We start from the raw sequence: 13,957 nt of genomic DNA, 5'->3' as shown, positions 1-13,957 counted from the left end.
ACTCATTTGGGGTCACAGCTGGTCTCTTTTTTAGGAGAAAGCTTGACATCAAAGCCTCCTCATTATGGTGACAGCATTTCCACAGACTTTGTGCTGGTATGAATAGGCAAGGGTCTCCTGGATTTCCTTACCAAATACTTCTTGGAAGTCTCTGTCATCTGCTTAGGGAAAGCTAGCAGTTTTACCTTACACTAATATATATCTTCCCTATAGAAAATATGCTGTCAGAGTATTTATCCATTTGGAGAGGGAAAAATATTCCTTCCTATTGCCTCTCGATGAACACTAGTGCTGCCCATTGGTAATGATGTTTGGTATCATTAGAGCACCGTGAATCACAGGCAAGCTTATTCCGTCTCTGAACTGTTTCCCACCTTCTTCTTGAGAGCAATACTACCTCCGAAAAGTAAATATTCTTCGCTTCGAATGCTCACAACATAGAGGGATGGTCAGAACTTTTATGTGAAATGTTCAAAAGGCAGACAACAGGTCTATTTTGCATTATGTGTATTTTGCATGTGGCAAAACAGCGTGCAGAGAAGTGAAATGACTTGATGAAGCTCAACCAATCAAGAAAACTGAAAAGACCCGCAAACTTTTTTTCATGTTTAATGTTATGTGTAAGCAGTCTTAAGCTGAACTGGGTTCCTCATGAGCACACACCAAAGAAAGTAAAGGAATAAATAACTGTAGAATTAGAGCCTAAAATTGTTGGATACAGAGCCCATTTCTCTCAGCTTCTCGATCTGTGCTCTGAACCATGTCAACTGGTAACAACTAGCCAGTTCTCTTATTCTATATCCAGCTGAGATGTATTTCAGGGGATAAAAAAATGACCTACTTTTAAGTGGATTGTGTTTTGTTCTAAATCCCTCTTCAGGAATATTTAAGAGCAATGTAAAATATTGAATATCTAAACCAAATATTATTTCAAACCTGCCCGAAACAAACAGTTAGACAGGATTCCTCATGAAATGCAGGACCAGCAGATCAATACACATTTAAGGATCTGTAGAGAAAGGTGTTACTAAGAGACTCTCAAAGTATCAGTCTGAAACCACCACATTACACCTTTCTGCACGTTTCAGACAAGCCTTCCTTGTAAGACCAGGTCTGAACCTCTCAGCTGCCTACTCCAAGCCAGTTCCACACCTTTTGGGTGTGTTCTGGTCAAGTCTTGTTTAGAATGAGTTTGTAAAATCGCAAATACTGAGGTACTGCTCAGGCTGTTTCCCAAGTACCTCCCATCAAAGCACAACTTTGGCAGACTCCTCTTGATATTGCAAATAATAAAGACAACATGAGCTTTTTTCTTGATTCCACAAATATTTTACAAAACCCGATGCAGACTTGCTGGCTCTAGACAGCTCCCATCCTCGTGACCAAGAGTAATCTGGAGCTTGCGGGGAGAAAATTCCTTCCTATAAACCATCATCAAATCTCTCCACTTTACATTAAAAATAATCATTTTTACAAAGGTTTGATGTATTTCAATAGATTTGCCCTCCTGGTTTAACTGATGGGATATCACCCAAGCCAGAATGGCTTCTATGATATCACTGAGAGATCAAGTAACAATGGAAATGGGTTTGAATGTAAGAGGAAAGCATTTAGTTAAGCTCCCACTTATGATAAAAGTCCTTCGTAACGGGCCCAGACTGGTAGGTGAACTCCCCACCCTTCCTTGGTGATCCAGTAGTGCCCACAGACTTCTCCTGGTTTCAGGGCGACTCACACTTAGTCATACTTCTGAAAAGTATTTCTAGAAAAAAATGAGAGCAGTCTTCCGTCAGTAGTGGACTAACAAAAAAAATCCATGGGTGATACTTCCTCTCTCCTCTTAATATTTGCAATATATTATAGATAGATGTTATAAGCATGAAGTCTGTCTATTATGGTGATATTGCGACGGGGTCTCCTATGCAGGGATAAAAACAGAAATGATGCCTAGCCGCTCATTTACACACAAAAAAAGGGCTTTTAAAATACCAGTTGAGACAGCATCACAGACCAAAGTGTCTTCTACACATGCATAGTGCTCCTTAAAATACTTCATAGGCTTTTTACTATGTTATCAGCCATTTAAGGCCATTAAGGTAAGAAGCCTTCCCACTTCTAAGCTTCAGTAACCTTTCTCCAGTAGCCAGCAGACAGACTGTCTCCAACTGTCTTCTGCACCGTTCTAGCAAGACAATTCACATGAGAGTTTTTTTCACTGGCCTCCTGGGCCTATTTTGCTCCATGTTCCTGCCATCCGACTGGGAACGCACTTCTCCTCCTGCTCCTGGGAGGCGAGCGAATTCCTGAGCAAGGCTGACACAGGAGAGCAGCAGTTGGACCTTCAGGTCATTTTGAGGACAGCTTTAATTCTTCTGAACCAGTGGGCTTGCAGACTCAGGCCTTGGTGGCAATTCTGCCTGGTGGTGACACGAATGGGACTGATTGTAGGAGAAAAACCTTTTAATGTCTGCTGATGAAAGCATAAAAATTTGGCTTTACATCAAGATTCATGAAATTCTTCAAAAGCACAGAGTAAAATATTTTCTCAGTGTTTAAAATCAGACATCTGCGAAATGTCGTTTGTGTTGAGTTCTCCACTTAGGATATCCCTTTTATCTGATGTAGACGTTCATCTGTTACATCCTTCAAATAATTTATATGAGTATCTTCTCAAATAAAAGACTGAGGTGATAGAGATGGATATATCATGAGGCACAGAATAAAGTACTAAATACAGTAATTTTATTATACACCTCTCCAATACCTGCAATGTCTTCCACTCAAAGGCTGAATTCTGATACTTTCTATGGGCAAAAATTCCATAATCTAAGGCTAAAATGATAAAATTTGGTCTGAAAGATTTATGCCTTCCAACAACTCAGTGTTTAGATCTTTATACTCCTTATATCACATCCTTATACTCACATCACATACAGCAAAAATGTAGAATGGGAAAGTTGAGCAACTTGCCAATAAAATAGTGGCAATGATGGGGTTAAAACTGTTGTTAGCCTCATACCTATAAACACAACTGATGATGCCTTTCTACAAAATATTGTTTAAAAAAATCAAAAGCCTTATGGAAAAATCTGGCTATTAATAAATGACTCAGTATTAGATTAGAAACATGAACTGTAATTTTTTCCTTGGAGAACTAGCCCCTGCTTCACTAAATGTACACTTAATTTTAAGCAGTGGAAAAATGTAAATGATCTCAAGTTTGCTTAAAATTAAATACCTTGCTGGCCTAGTCAGTTATTGCTGTTTGTTGCTGTAAAGAACTGTTTCAGCAATTCTCTAAAAGATACGTAATTCAGAAGCTTCAGAAAGTCTGGGGTTTCTTGTTGAGCTTCTGCACATACATTTACAGTATTCAATCTTTTGCATATGTTAAGAAACAGTATGAGTATTAACAGAAAGAACCACAAATTTATTTTTATTCCTTTAGCCAAGCCACAAATAAATGACTCTTGCAAACAAACCAAATACTATTTAGTAACGGCAATGTAAATGCCATGGACTTATTTTATTTGGATATAAAATATTAAAGTAAATGATTATTTGCTGTGACACTCGTTTTATCGTCTTGGAAGAAAAAGCAAGTCTGAGAAAAAGTTTTCTCACTGTTCTTCAAGGAGCACTCAATCTGCTTTTCAAAGTTATTTAATAATTTGTCATAGAATGGTTTACTATAGGCTTACAAATACTGTGTCAGCATGCTTCTTCCTATTGGGCAAACAACTTCAAAATCTAATTTGTTTGTGTTATTGGTCTTACTAAATATTAGTCTTTGCAAGTCTGGTTTACACCATTGATGTTAACTATGCCAACATTCTGATTTTGTTCTGAAGTATTCCACAACAAGCTGATATTATACAATACAAGCCCAAGAGCTAGCCGATCCAGTTTACTGAGTATACTTAGTGTATTTTGCTACTGATAAATCAATAAAACCATGTTGTAATCTACAAACTTCCATCTCTGTGAAGCAGCTATAAGCAAACTGTAAATGAACACACAGGTCAAAAACTGGGATACTGTGATTATGTTGACTCTGAAAACATTTGACTTTCATAGAATACATTTTAGTGTTTGAGAGAATGAAGTTTCAGCACTGCTTATATTTTTGTGAAAGGCTGAGATGATAAATATTCAAATGATGATAAATATTTGTGTTTATATTGTAACTACCCATACTTTAAGAAAACAATATCTGCACTGCAATCCACAATTTACAGAGGTTAAGCAAATGTAAACCGTAGCTACACAAAGAAAATAAATACTTGACTTAGACTCTATGCTCAGTTTTGCATTCTTCATCCATGTGAAACTCCCTGCAGTCAATGGATATCTCGGGTGTGCAAGGAATGCGGGAAAGACTTACCTGTCATTCCCTTTGGCTGGCATTTTTTGCCTTAATTCTGTTAAGTACACCACTGAACGTAATCCTGGCATGGATCATAAACCATCAGATGCTATAGGCCTCGCTATAATTTATGACACCAAATATATCCATGAGAATGATATCCCATAATCTGCTCTGGCACAATCACACATTATAACTGTATGACACTTTTGGTACCGATATCGCAAACTGCTCTATTAAGGGCCGTCTTCAAATGAATACGAGATGTCAAAAGATATTATGAATCACTAGTATTGCCTAGGGTCTCGGCTGCAGTAATTCTGAACATCGCCAAAGCTGTCTTTCAGGACACTGGGACTGAGAACGGGATCTGCAGCTTCATTTGTGCGCTGCACTGGTGCATTCCTCCTCCAGACTGCACAGACAGCGTGGCAGCACCTTGGGATGGGATTTGCAACAACCAATTTAAGGAGAAAAGTGCTCCTAAACTAGCCAGATAGGGTTTTTTGGGTTTTTTTTTTTTGTTTTTCTCAAATCTCGGGCCCTCAGTTTAAGTGTCTTGCTCCAAGCTGTCCAGAGATCCTCAAGCTGCCCTTCTCTAAAACTAACCTGAGGCCACTTGTTCTTTTAAGGTGACAAAGATAACAGCAGTGCTACCACTCCTCCTTTTTAAAACAAGTATGAAAAATTATACTATCAGCTGGAACATTCAGCCAAGCTAAGGAAAACTTGGTTTTAACCCACATCTGCCACTTCTCAGGAGAGCTGTAAACTCCAGGGCCGAAGAGTCTTCTCTACTTCTCTTTGTGAAGCTATGAATTCCTACAGAAGAAACATCTGAAATGTTATTAGACCTGAAGGTGTGATTCTGTGGGTGGCGATCGAGGGTGCTCACCTGGAAAATGGGAGATGGGTGTTCTGACGCTGGCTCTGTATTTATGTTCAACAGGCATTGCATAAAACCGAGAAAAAGCCCTACAGGAGTGTCAGAACCAGGTCTTGCTTCTCAAAGGTGAGTAGCCTACTCACTGCTCTCTGATCCGAGAAGCCTGCATTATTTCCCGCTACGTGGTACTACTTTAAGGCGAGGAATAGAGAGCATCCAGGCCAAACCTGCGTGGCTAAAACATCCCCCTAAGATACAGGAGATCTGAACTAGGATCTCTGCAGACAGAGGAGGAAACTCAGCTCCATTCTGGCACACCCCGGAGGAGTACCCCTGCTCCCAACCAACCACTTAGAAAACTGCAGTGGAGGGCACAGATGCCAAGGATGCTTTTGAAAGAAAACGTCTGAGGTCACGCTGCTCTGCACAGATCTTGGCGCAACCAGTGTGCATCACTCTGGTTCAGCACGTGCTTCTCCATTTGGGTCTCCAAGGAATCCAGGCAGAAAAGACAAAAAGTCGATTGTTTTGTCTTTTTTCAGTCAGAAGTTTTCGGCATATGCTAACCCAAGTTCTCTCTTCTCTGGGCCAGGAAGTTATCAGTATTAATGGTACTAAGTTATCAGGCACTCCGTCCATCACAGCCTCCAAATTTTACCTGCAATGTAACATGGAGTACGCAATTCAAAAATTGGTAAGTGAAGTGTCATCCAATAAAGATAATACAATCTGATGCAGAAAATACATTTCATTACAGCTTTGCAAAAGTGATACATTTCCTTTTGTACAGCATGAATAGTAAGTTAACCTTACTAAGGGAAACAAGATCTGCACAGTGATACAGAATCGTGGTATACCTACGACACTCCAGAGAATATGCCACCGGTGACTGAATTTGTTCAGCTCACCTTAGATTTGAATAGTAGTTCAATATTTTATTTCCACCAGACCCAGAAACCTGATTTTATTCTGTATGTTGAATTTCTGAGGCTGCACATAACCTCACTGGCTTACTCAATTCTTTTATTACAACAAACAGGTATCTCTCAAAGACTTTTCAATTCATCATTTCACCATGCATATTAGTGCAGTCTGAGGGGAATTTTTCTGAGAAGAGTCATTGGCGTTAGCACAGAATTCCAAGTATTAAAATAAATTCTGACCCTACTATCTACTGCTTTCAGTTAGATGACACATTACTATCTTCACACATTTCAATTAGTCTTAATTCCTCACTAAATTCCTAAAGCAGGCTACTTCCAAACCTATTGCCCCTAAATCCAATAAATTCACACTGCCTGTTATTGCTACCCTAGTTAAAGGTAATATTTTCATATATGATATGATGTGATTGTTACTAGATTTTGTGTTTTAGACTTTCTCATGTTCCTATTCATGTCTTGCATGCCAAAGAAACTTTGCATCAGCTCTGCTGCACTCTGCAGAATTCTTTGGGGTATGTGGTAGTTTTGCGTGTCTGGGAATCTTCCATCTGGCTAGTGTGCGTTTCCTAAACACCATAAAACCCCGCCTGTGGAGATTGTGTATCTCTTATGGGCCCCATGGAGTTTATAATCTGCTTTTAATCATTGCATGAGGCAGCCAACACATCAGTCCTCATCAAGCAGTTTTTTCCACGTTGAATCTCCTTTAATAACTTTTGATCCAGTTCTGAAAGTCCAGAACTATTGCCAGTTTTCATTGGGATCTTAGACTGCTACAAGAGTTGTCCTCCCCGCCTCCCCATTTCCTTCTGTACAAACTCTCGCAGCCGTCGACTTCTGTGGCTTGCTATGGCAAGTAAAAGATTCTTAGCACTTTGGCCTCACTCGCTTGTCTTTTGAATGTACCCACCAGCATCTGTTTCTCAGTAAACTACAGGTCGCATCCTTAACTGGGACAAATGAATGCGACTCAGCGCGACAGAGCTAAGCCAATTTGCTGTAACTAAAAGAGTAGCTCTACGTCTACATTCTTCAACAAGTCATCAGAACTTACTTTACATTTCAAAATGCCAGCACCAATTAAATTATTCCCTATATGATATTAAAAGATTACCAACTATTCAATACCAGCAGAACTTCACAGCAGCAGGCAGCACAGTGGTTTTCATTAAAAGCAAAATCACTTTTGACATCTGCTAAATTATTTACTAACACAAATCAGTGAAACTATTAATATCTATGAAGCTGTACTCCCAGCCGCCAGTAGTTAACGTGTTGATCTGACATTCACCAGAATACACTTTTGTAAGTAAAAAAAAAAAAAAGCAGCAGTCTAGTTTTAATAGGGAAGTCTGAACATCTAAATGTAACATCTTAATAAGACATTAAATTGTATTTATTTTGAAAGATGAAAATTAAAGAAACATATCTGTAAAATTTTAAACAAAGCCAGTCGAGTTATCTGACATTTGGTGGCTCCTCCAAAACAAATAGCTTTAAGTCTCAGTGAATGCAAAACTTGTTTCTTTTGTGCAGTGCTTTTGCCTGCAATTTCTAATTAACTAGCTCCATTCTTATCTACAAGGAGTGACTGAAAGCATGCAAGCTGCAATGTATACTTCAACTAAATATATGTAGGTATGATTTTAAAAGGGAGATAACTAGTTAACAATATTTGCATGTTGCAAAGAGGCTCAGTTAGTATAATAATTCGGAAATCTTGCTTTTAGCCTGTTCCCTGCATAGCTGTGCTGTACTGAATACAATCTGCACACTAAAGATAGCATGTTTGCAGTTAAAAATCTCCAGAGACTTTAGACCCATACATAAAGATACTTATTTCACTCTTTTCTGAGACACTGACCTGTATCCTCATTTAAAAATGAACACATCTTTATGTTATTAAATCTTTGTTTTGATCTATTAGTATTCACCAAAGTGCCATTTTATACAACCCTGCACTGAATAGGCAAGGCTGGAGGTAACCATCTGCAGCTTTAGAGTCTGCGTTTGAATTGATGAAAAGAGCTTTGTGTTTTCATTGCCAAGTTTGATTCTTCCAGTCATTAGACATTCCCCTCAGATCGCATCAATGAAGCGGACTCTCTTACACCCATGTGTTAAATTCTCTTCTCCTCATGGTTTCCTTTGCCAGCTCTACTCCAGAAAGACTACTGGGTCTTAGCCACATTCTTCTCACAGCTGTGTTAAAAAAGAGCATCAGAGCGTCTTCCCAAAATCCATATGTGTATCTGGTCAGTCCCCTGTCGGAGGGTCACCTCACATTGTGGTGTGATTATTCAAATATTCATTCTTGCTCTTGAGCTGCACTGCTTGGATCATTCTGGGAAAGATTAGACCCTCCAGCCAGCACGGGAGAACGTCTTGGACGTTGATGTGAAACGCGCACAGCTCCCGTACTCGGAAGGCAGATTAGTTTTACTTGCAGAAGAGGGGGATGCTAACCACTTAAGAAATGCTTGCTCCTTATTTCTTTCCATTTTTGTATTCTTTTCAACTGTGTCAAATGCTGGTAAGAACTGTTTGGTTTTGCTGTGTCATCGATCGGCTTATCATCAGCATCAGCTAAGGAACAAAACGAAGTCAGCAACTACGAAAGCAGAGAGAGCGTGTTCAGAAAGGCTGGAGGGAAATCCAGGACTACTCAAAAAAAGGGTGTGTTCCAGTGACAATGAAAGTTAGGTGGCCAAAAAAATCACACCTTAAGAAGTAAAGCAAACGTTATTAAGGATAGTATTTCTTTTATGAGAGATAGTAGTTTCCTTTGATAAAACTATCTGCTTATTAAGAAGATTGCTCAGTTTTCTTTTGTATTCAATCCACTGAAGTATTTAACTCTCCTGATTTCCTCCTTAAAAGGAAAAGAAACCAAATTCAAAATAAAAGGTGTCTTTAATAAACAGTTAAGAACAAATGAAGTACGAATTTCTGTTTTACATCACTTATGTATTTGCTTTGCTCATAGTAACAACTACCTCAACAAAATGCACAAGCAGCATATTTCTCACCATTGATGCCTGTTTTCATACCTGTATATTTTAGCACTGCACCACTACTTTGTGGGTTTGTGTTTACTTTTAGAGGATTACATAGAAATTCTACACGTGCACCCTTCGCTGCCACCTCATGCAGCTATGTGGGTGTGCAAGTGTGACCGCGCTCACATGCACAGCACTACATTTTACTGAGCTAGAATCGTTAAATTGTGATAAAAAATAGAAGCCCTCAACAGACAAATTGCATTAAGATTCACTCCAGCTGCAAAGCTGTTGCAGAAAAATAGAACACTTCCTGGAAAAAACATCAAAAGTGGCCTCAACCTTTACTGATAATTGGCTAATATTGATTTGGTATTACATTATAACCTCCTCTGATCTCACTGACACCAGTAGCCACTCCTCAATCCCAGAGGTTCCAGCAGGAAGGACAGTTTTAAAATGTCTTGCTTCCTCTGCTGGCAGAGGCATTAATTAATTCACAAGCTTTTCCAAACACCTTCTCCAGGTCAGGCCCATCTCCCTGCTGGGGCTGCACCAGCTGGCTCCTGGCTTCTCAGGCAGGACAAACTTGCAGGGGGCCAGTGGCGCCGAGCCAACGCTCCTGGTGTATTCGGCGCCGCTGTCCTAATTCTTTGTTTGTAACCATGAATTAGAAACATTAATTAAATATGGAAAAATACAGTCATAGCCATTCTACAGAGTACAGGTTAAAAATACTAAGTATCACACAGATCATCGTAATTTCCTATTGAATAAATACGTACTGTGTTATGTGTGCGCATACATGTATTTATTTACATACACCACACAGTTAGAACGTGTATTTGCTTTATAAACTAGAACAGTGCTCTCTTAAGAGTCTAATGTGTATCTTGTTAATGTTTCAAAATCAAAATAGATTCAAACAAACGCTGCGAAATCTGTGTGGTCGCTCTCTGAGCATCCACATTTTCTGTTTCACACCACCACCCCTGCTAGGATGGAGAATCATCTTCACAGGCAAGAGCACACAGTCGCAATTTACATCTCACACCGCAGTGAGCCCGTGTGAGATTTCACCCTACTTCAGAATAAACAGAATTTTACTATATCCAAGTTCTCTATAAGCAGATTCCAATATATTCCCCTTCTGGTTCACAGCTGCTGTTTCATGTGGGATAGGATCCAGAAATTTTTTAGATGCTTTGTGTCCTGACGGAAAACACAGGACCACTATTCTGACTTGGAGCTCACATTTAAAAAGCAACAATTGCAGGTGGGTACACAAATGGCTGACACGACGGCAATGCCGTGGAGAAATTACATCTCTATTTCAAACTCTGTATATGATGCTGAATGCAAACCCTGAAGTTTTTTTTAAGAATATTACAAAATTCTTTAGTGTTGCCAGAGAACAGATTAGCAAAGGCATAGCGAACACCAGTAAATTACATGGAACAGAGACACAAAGTACACCCTTTCTCAAGATTATTTTAATTATTCTAATCATGTTCTTTCTTAATGAACCTCAGACTTATTTTCCTCTTCTGATTTTTAACTGTTGCTACATTAGTCAGATATTTACTGAATAATACTGAGAAACTACTTTATATAGCTGCTAAAATACTTCCCTCCTATGTCAGAATTCAATTTTACTTGAGCATTTAAAAGACATCAGGAAAACAGATGTTTCAGAATCCTATTTAGGCTATGAATTGCAGCATCACATTTTAAATCACAATAAACATCCTCTTAAGACAGTGCTAATAATTAATACTACTGTAATTAATACCAAGAAGCCTTTCTGTTGACAGGTTTATAAATTGTCAGTTCCTTTTTGAAATGTAGAACATCCTACATCTTTGAAATAAAAAGCTAAGCTAACAAATGAGTTCCTGCCTAATTGCCAAACACTGATTTGTATGAAGCGGTTGAGGTTACAAAGAAATTGGGAATTCTCAGCCCGGTTTCCCTGCTGATGAGTACGAACTGTCTGTGTAGCTCTCCCAGAGGTGTCAGAGGAATCTCTATAGTGTCACACAAGGGTTCTTAGCTCAAAGTAAACACACTTTCCACAAACTCAGCTGCTTAATCTGTTTGCAGGTTGAATTATAAGATGGGGGTGGATGACTCCGGGTGCTGGGAAGACGCACAGAGCATTTCCACAGTTTCTTGGTAAAAAGGGCATGCTATTGTCATCAAAAGACTTCACCCAATTGTTTAATTTTGCTATAGGCTCAGTGGTCTGATCTTAGCAATAATGAAAACTAACCTGACCAAAATTTTCCCAAGTAGCTGAGCATGTTAAATTGCGTAAATTCTTTTCACTATAGCAGTGCATCACCACCACTTTAATTCAGGTTGTGGCTGCACTTCTACTCTAGCCACCCTGGTTACATGGGATTAAACAAGACTGCTTCACTAAAAAAAAAAAAAAACCCAAACCAAACCCCAATATTCACTTAAATATCTATGGTTAGTAAATGTTTATAAATAAAATGAAATGAATTAACAACTTTAAACAATGTCCAGAAAGGTTTAGTCAATATTCTCTTTAACATGCTGTAGGTTTAACATTTTTTGTAGATTTATTTTTATCAAGCATGCACCTGCTTAAGTTTCAAATATTTCTAAGTGTTCAGAATAAAGATTTGAATGATTCTCAAACAATCACTGGAGGTTTTAAAGAGATGACTGAAAATATGTATTCTCATATATATATCTCAACTATATTTTACGTATTTGTAAATAAAAATATAAAAAATACAATTTCTTAATTTTTTAAATAGGAGAACTCAGCATGTTTTTTTTTTTAAACTGCAAGAACTCTTGTTAGGTCCTTACAATATATTATAAGCCAATTTCTGGCTACTCTGGAAATGTGCTGCAGACATTAAAGTTGAAGACAAATATGGACTGACAGGAAGATTTGTATCAGTTCAGCATCGACCACCTTGGAAGGGTGCGAGAGGGGTATTTTGCAGCTGATGAATTTAATGCAGAGATGAGAAGTGCCGGACTGTGAAGAGGCTCTGCCTACACGTTTGCCTATGTCCCAGCAATCAGACATTCAAAGGCTTATGTGCTAGTAATAACATTCACGACAATAAGGACTTCAGTAGAGATGGAACTTCAGGTTTTGGAGTTCGGTAACCTTTTAACAGGGAATCTTATGATGGGAAAGATAATATAATCCCTATTCACCAACTCAGAGACTTCCTGTTGGTCTCAGTGAGATTTTGAAGCCACCCCTAAACAACCCTGTCAGCATTTACCGTGGCACCAAAACTTGCCAGATGCGTAACAGATCAAAAATGAGAGCCTTAATATTCTACCATGCAATTATAAAGGCAAATACTCTGTTGCCATAGGATTGCCACGGGGTAAAGACAGTGAAAACCATTTGTAGGAGATGGAAACACTTTCTCTGTGCCTTGCGCATGCAGAAAGCAGTTTCCGTAACAGTAATGACAGGCACATTGATTTGCATAATACTATAAAACTTAAAATGATCGGCTTCACACTGAGTAAGTAATGAGCTGAACGGCTGACAAAAAAGGAATCGCTTTAAGGAACTTTTCTGAGTACCGCCACACTTTCGCTCATAGACAAAATACCAGAAGAAATAGTGCTTCATTTGGTTTTCAACTGCAATTTTTCTTGAAAGAAGGCAAGTGACTTACTTCTGAACTTTTTCATTGGCCTCCCGTGAAGCCTCCAGGGCTGTCTGGAGCTTCAGCTCCGTGTCCTTCTGCTCTGACCGAGCTTGCTGCAGCTGAGCTGCCAGATCTTCAATCTGGCGATAGGTAAGGGTCACAACATCCTCCCTGCCTTGCAGTCCACCTTCAGCAGTACCAAAAGTACAGTTAAGCTGCTCCTTCAGACTCATTCCTTCAGGCAAAGATTTGTATAAGCTGGGAAAACAAAATCATACACATTATTAAGTTTCAGTGTAAGGCTGAGGTGCAAGAATACTACACTCAGTTGAATTCATATTTTTCATATGATCATGTATGGATCTACATGCACTAATCCAATGCCAAAACAAGTTTTATTTCAAAAGGACAGAGAACAAAAAGAACATCCCGTTTCCACAAGGCTCTTCTAGACGTATGTAACAGCTATCAGAATTTTAAAAAGTCAAAAACCTATTCAACAAAAACTTAAAAGGTAGTGTTTTTCAGCTGTAGCATCTTCCTGATCACCTTTCAGCTGCAGCCAAAAGTTATTAGAGTGATTTACACGAAGTGGAATTTATCAGTGTCAGTTACTGACGTGTTTTTAACTCATGTTACACAGGACTCTCTTTTAACAAGCAGACTCACCAACTACAGGGGGTTTATTTGCAAAATTGCAGATTTTTCAATATAGTGAAAGGGGTAAAAATGCTAAAATGCAAAAATTAAACTAATTAAATCAGCAGGATTACTTAGAAATATGAATGATTTGCACATGCTAACCAATTCTAAAGGTCTTTTCGGTCAATTTTTTTGTGAGAAAATTGAAAATAATTCTTGATGCTGGTTTAAATAAGCTAGTAACACCTGTACTAGAATATACTGTGTCTTAAATAGCCTCTCTATAGTAGACAGAGGTAGGTTACCTGCCAGCGTCAGGGTTTTATCATGGAACACTTCAATATCCACCATAATTTCTTGCAAGGTCCTTTCTCACCCACTGTTTTGGCTTCACTCAGGCAAAAAGTAGAGATGTTTACCATCTATTTCACACTGAAGTGCCACGGATGGATATTCAACCCATT

The 13,957-nt window shown here is 38.7% G+C and overlaps 1 protein-coding gene across 12 annotated transcripts in view; it reads right to left on the bottom strand.

Moving 5' to 3' along the window:
• Positions 1–13,957, bottom strand: part of MIPOL1 (mirror-image polydactyly 1) — a 198,528-nt gene that overhangs the window by 13,590 nt on the left and 170,981 nt on the right. For 10 of the 12 annotated variants that reach the window (XM_054826663.1, XM_054826661.1, XM_054826653.1 and 7 more), the window contains one exon: positions 12,879–13,109. In XM_054826663.1, the coding sequence (XP_054682638.1) occupies positions 12,879–13,109 (231 nt within the window). Of the gene's footprint in view, positions 1–3,578; positions 5,911–8,685; positions 8,783–12,878; positions 13,110–13,957 lie in introns of those variants that run through there. The other 2 variants (XM_054826656.1, XM_054826657.1) reach the window with 2 other exon arrangements.

Source organism: Grus americana, chromosome 5, assembly GCF_028858705.1.
Source record: "Grus americana isolate bGruAme1 chromosome 5, bGruAme1.mat, whole genome shotgun sequence".
Lineage (NCBI taxonomy): Eukaryota > Metazoa > Chordata > Aves > Gruiformes > Gruidae > Grus > Grus americana.
This window is presented reverse-complemented; position numbering and strand designations above follow the sequence as displayed.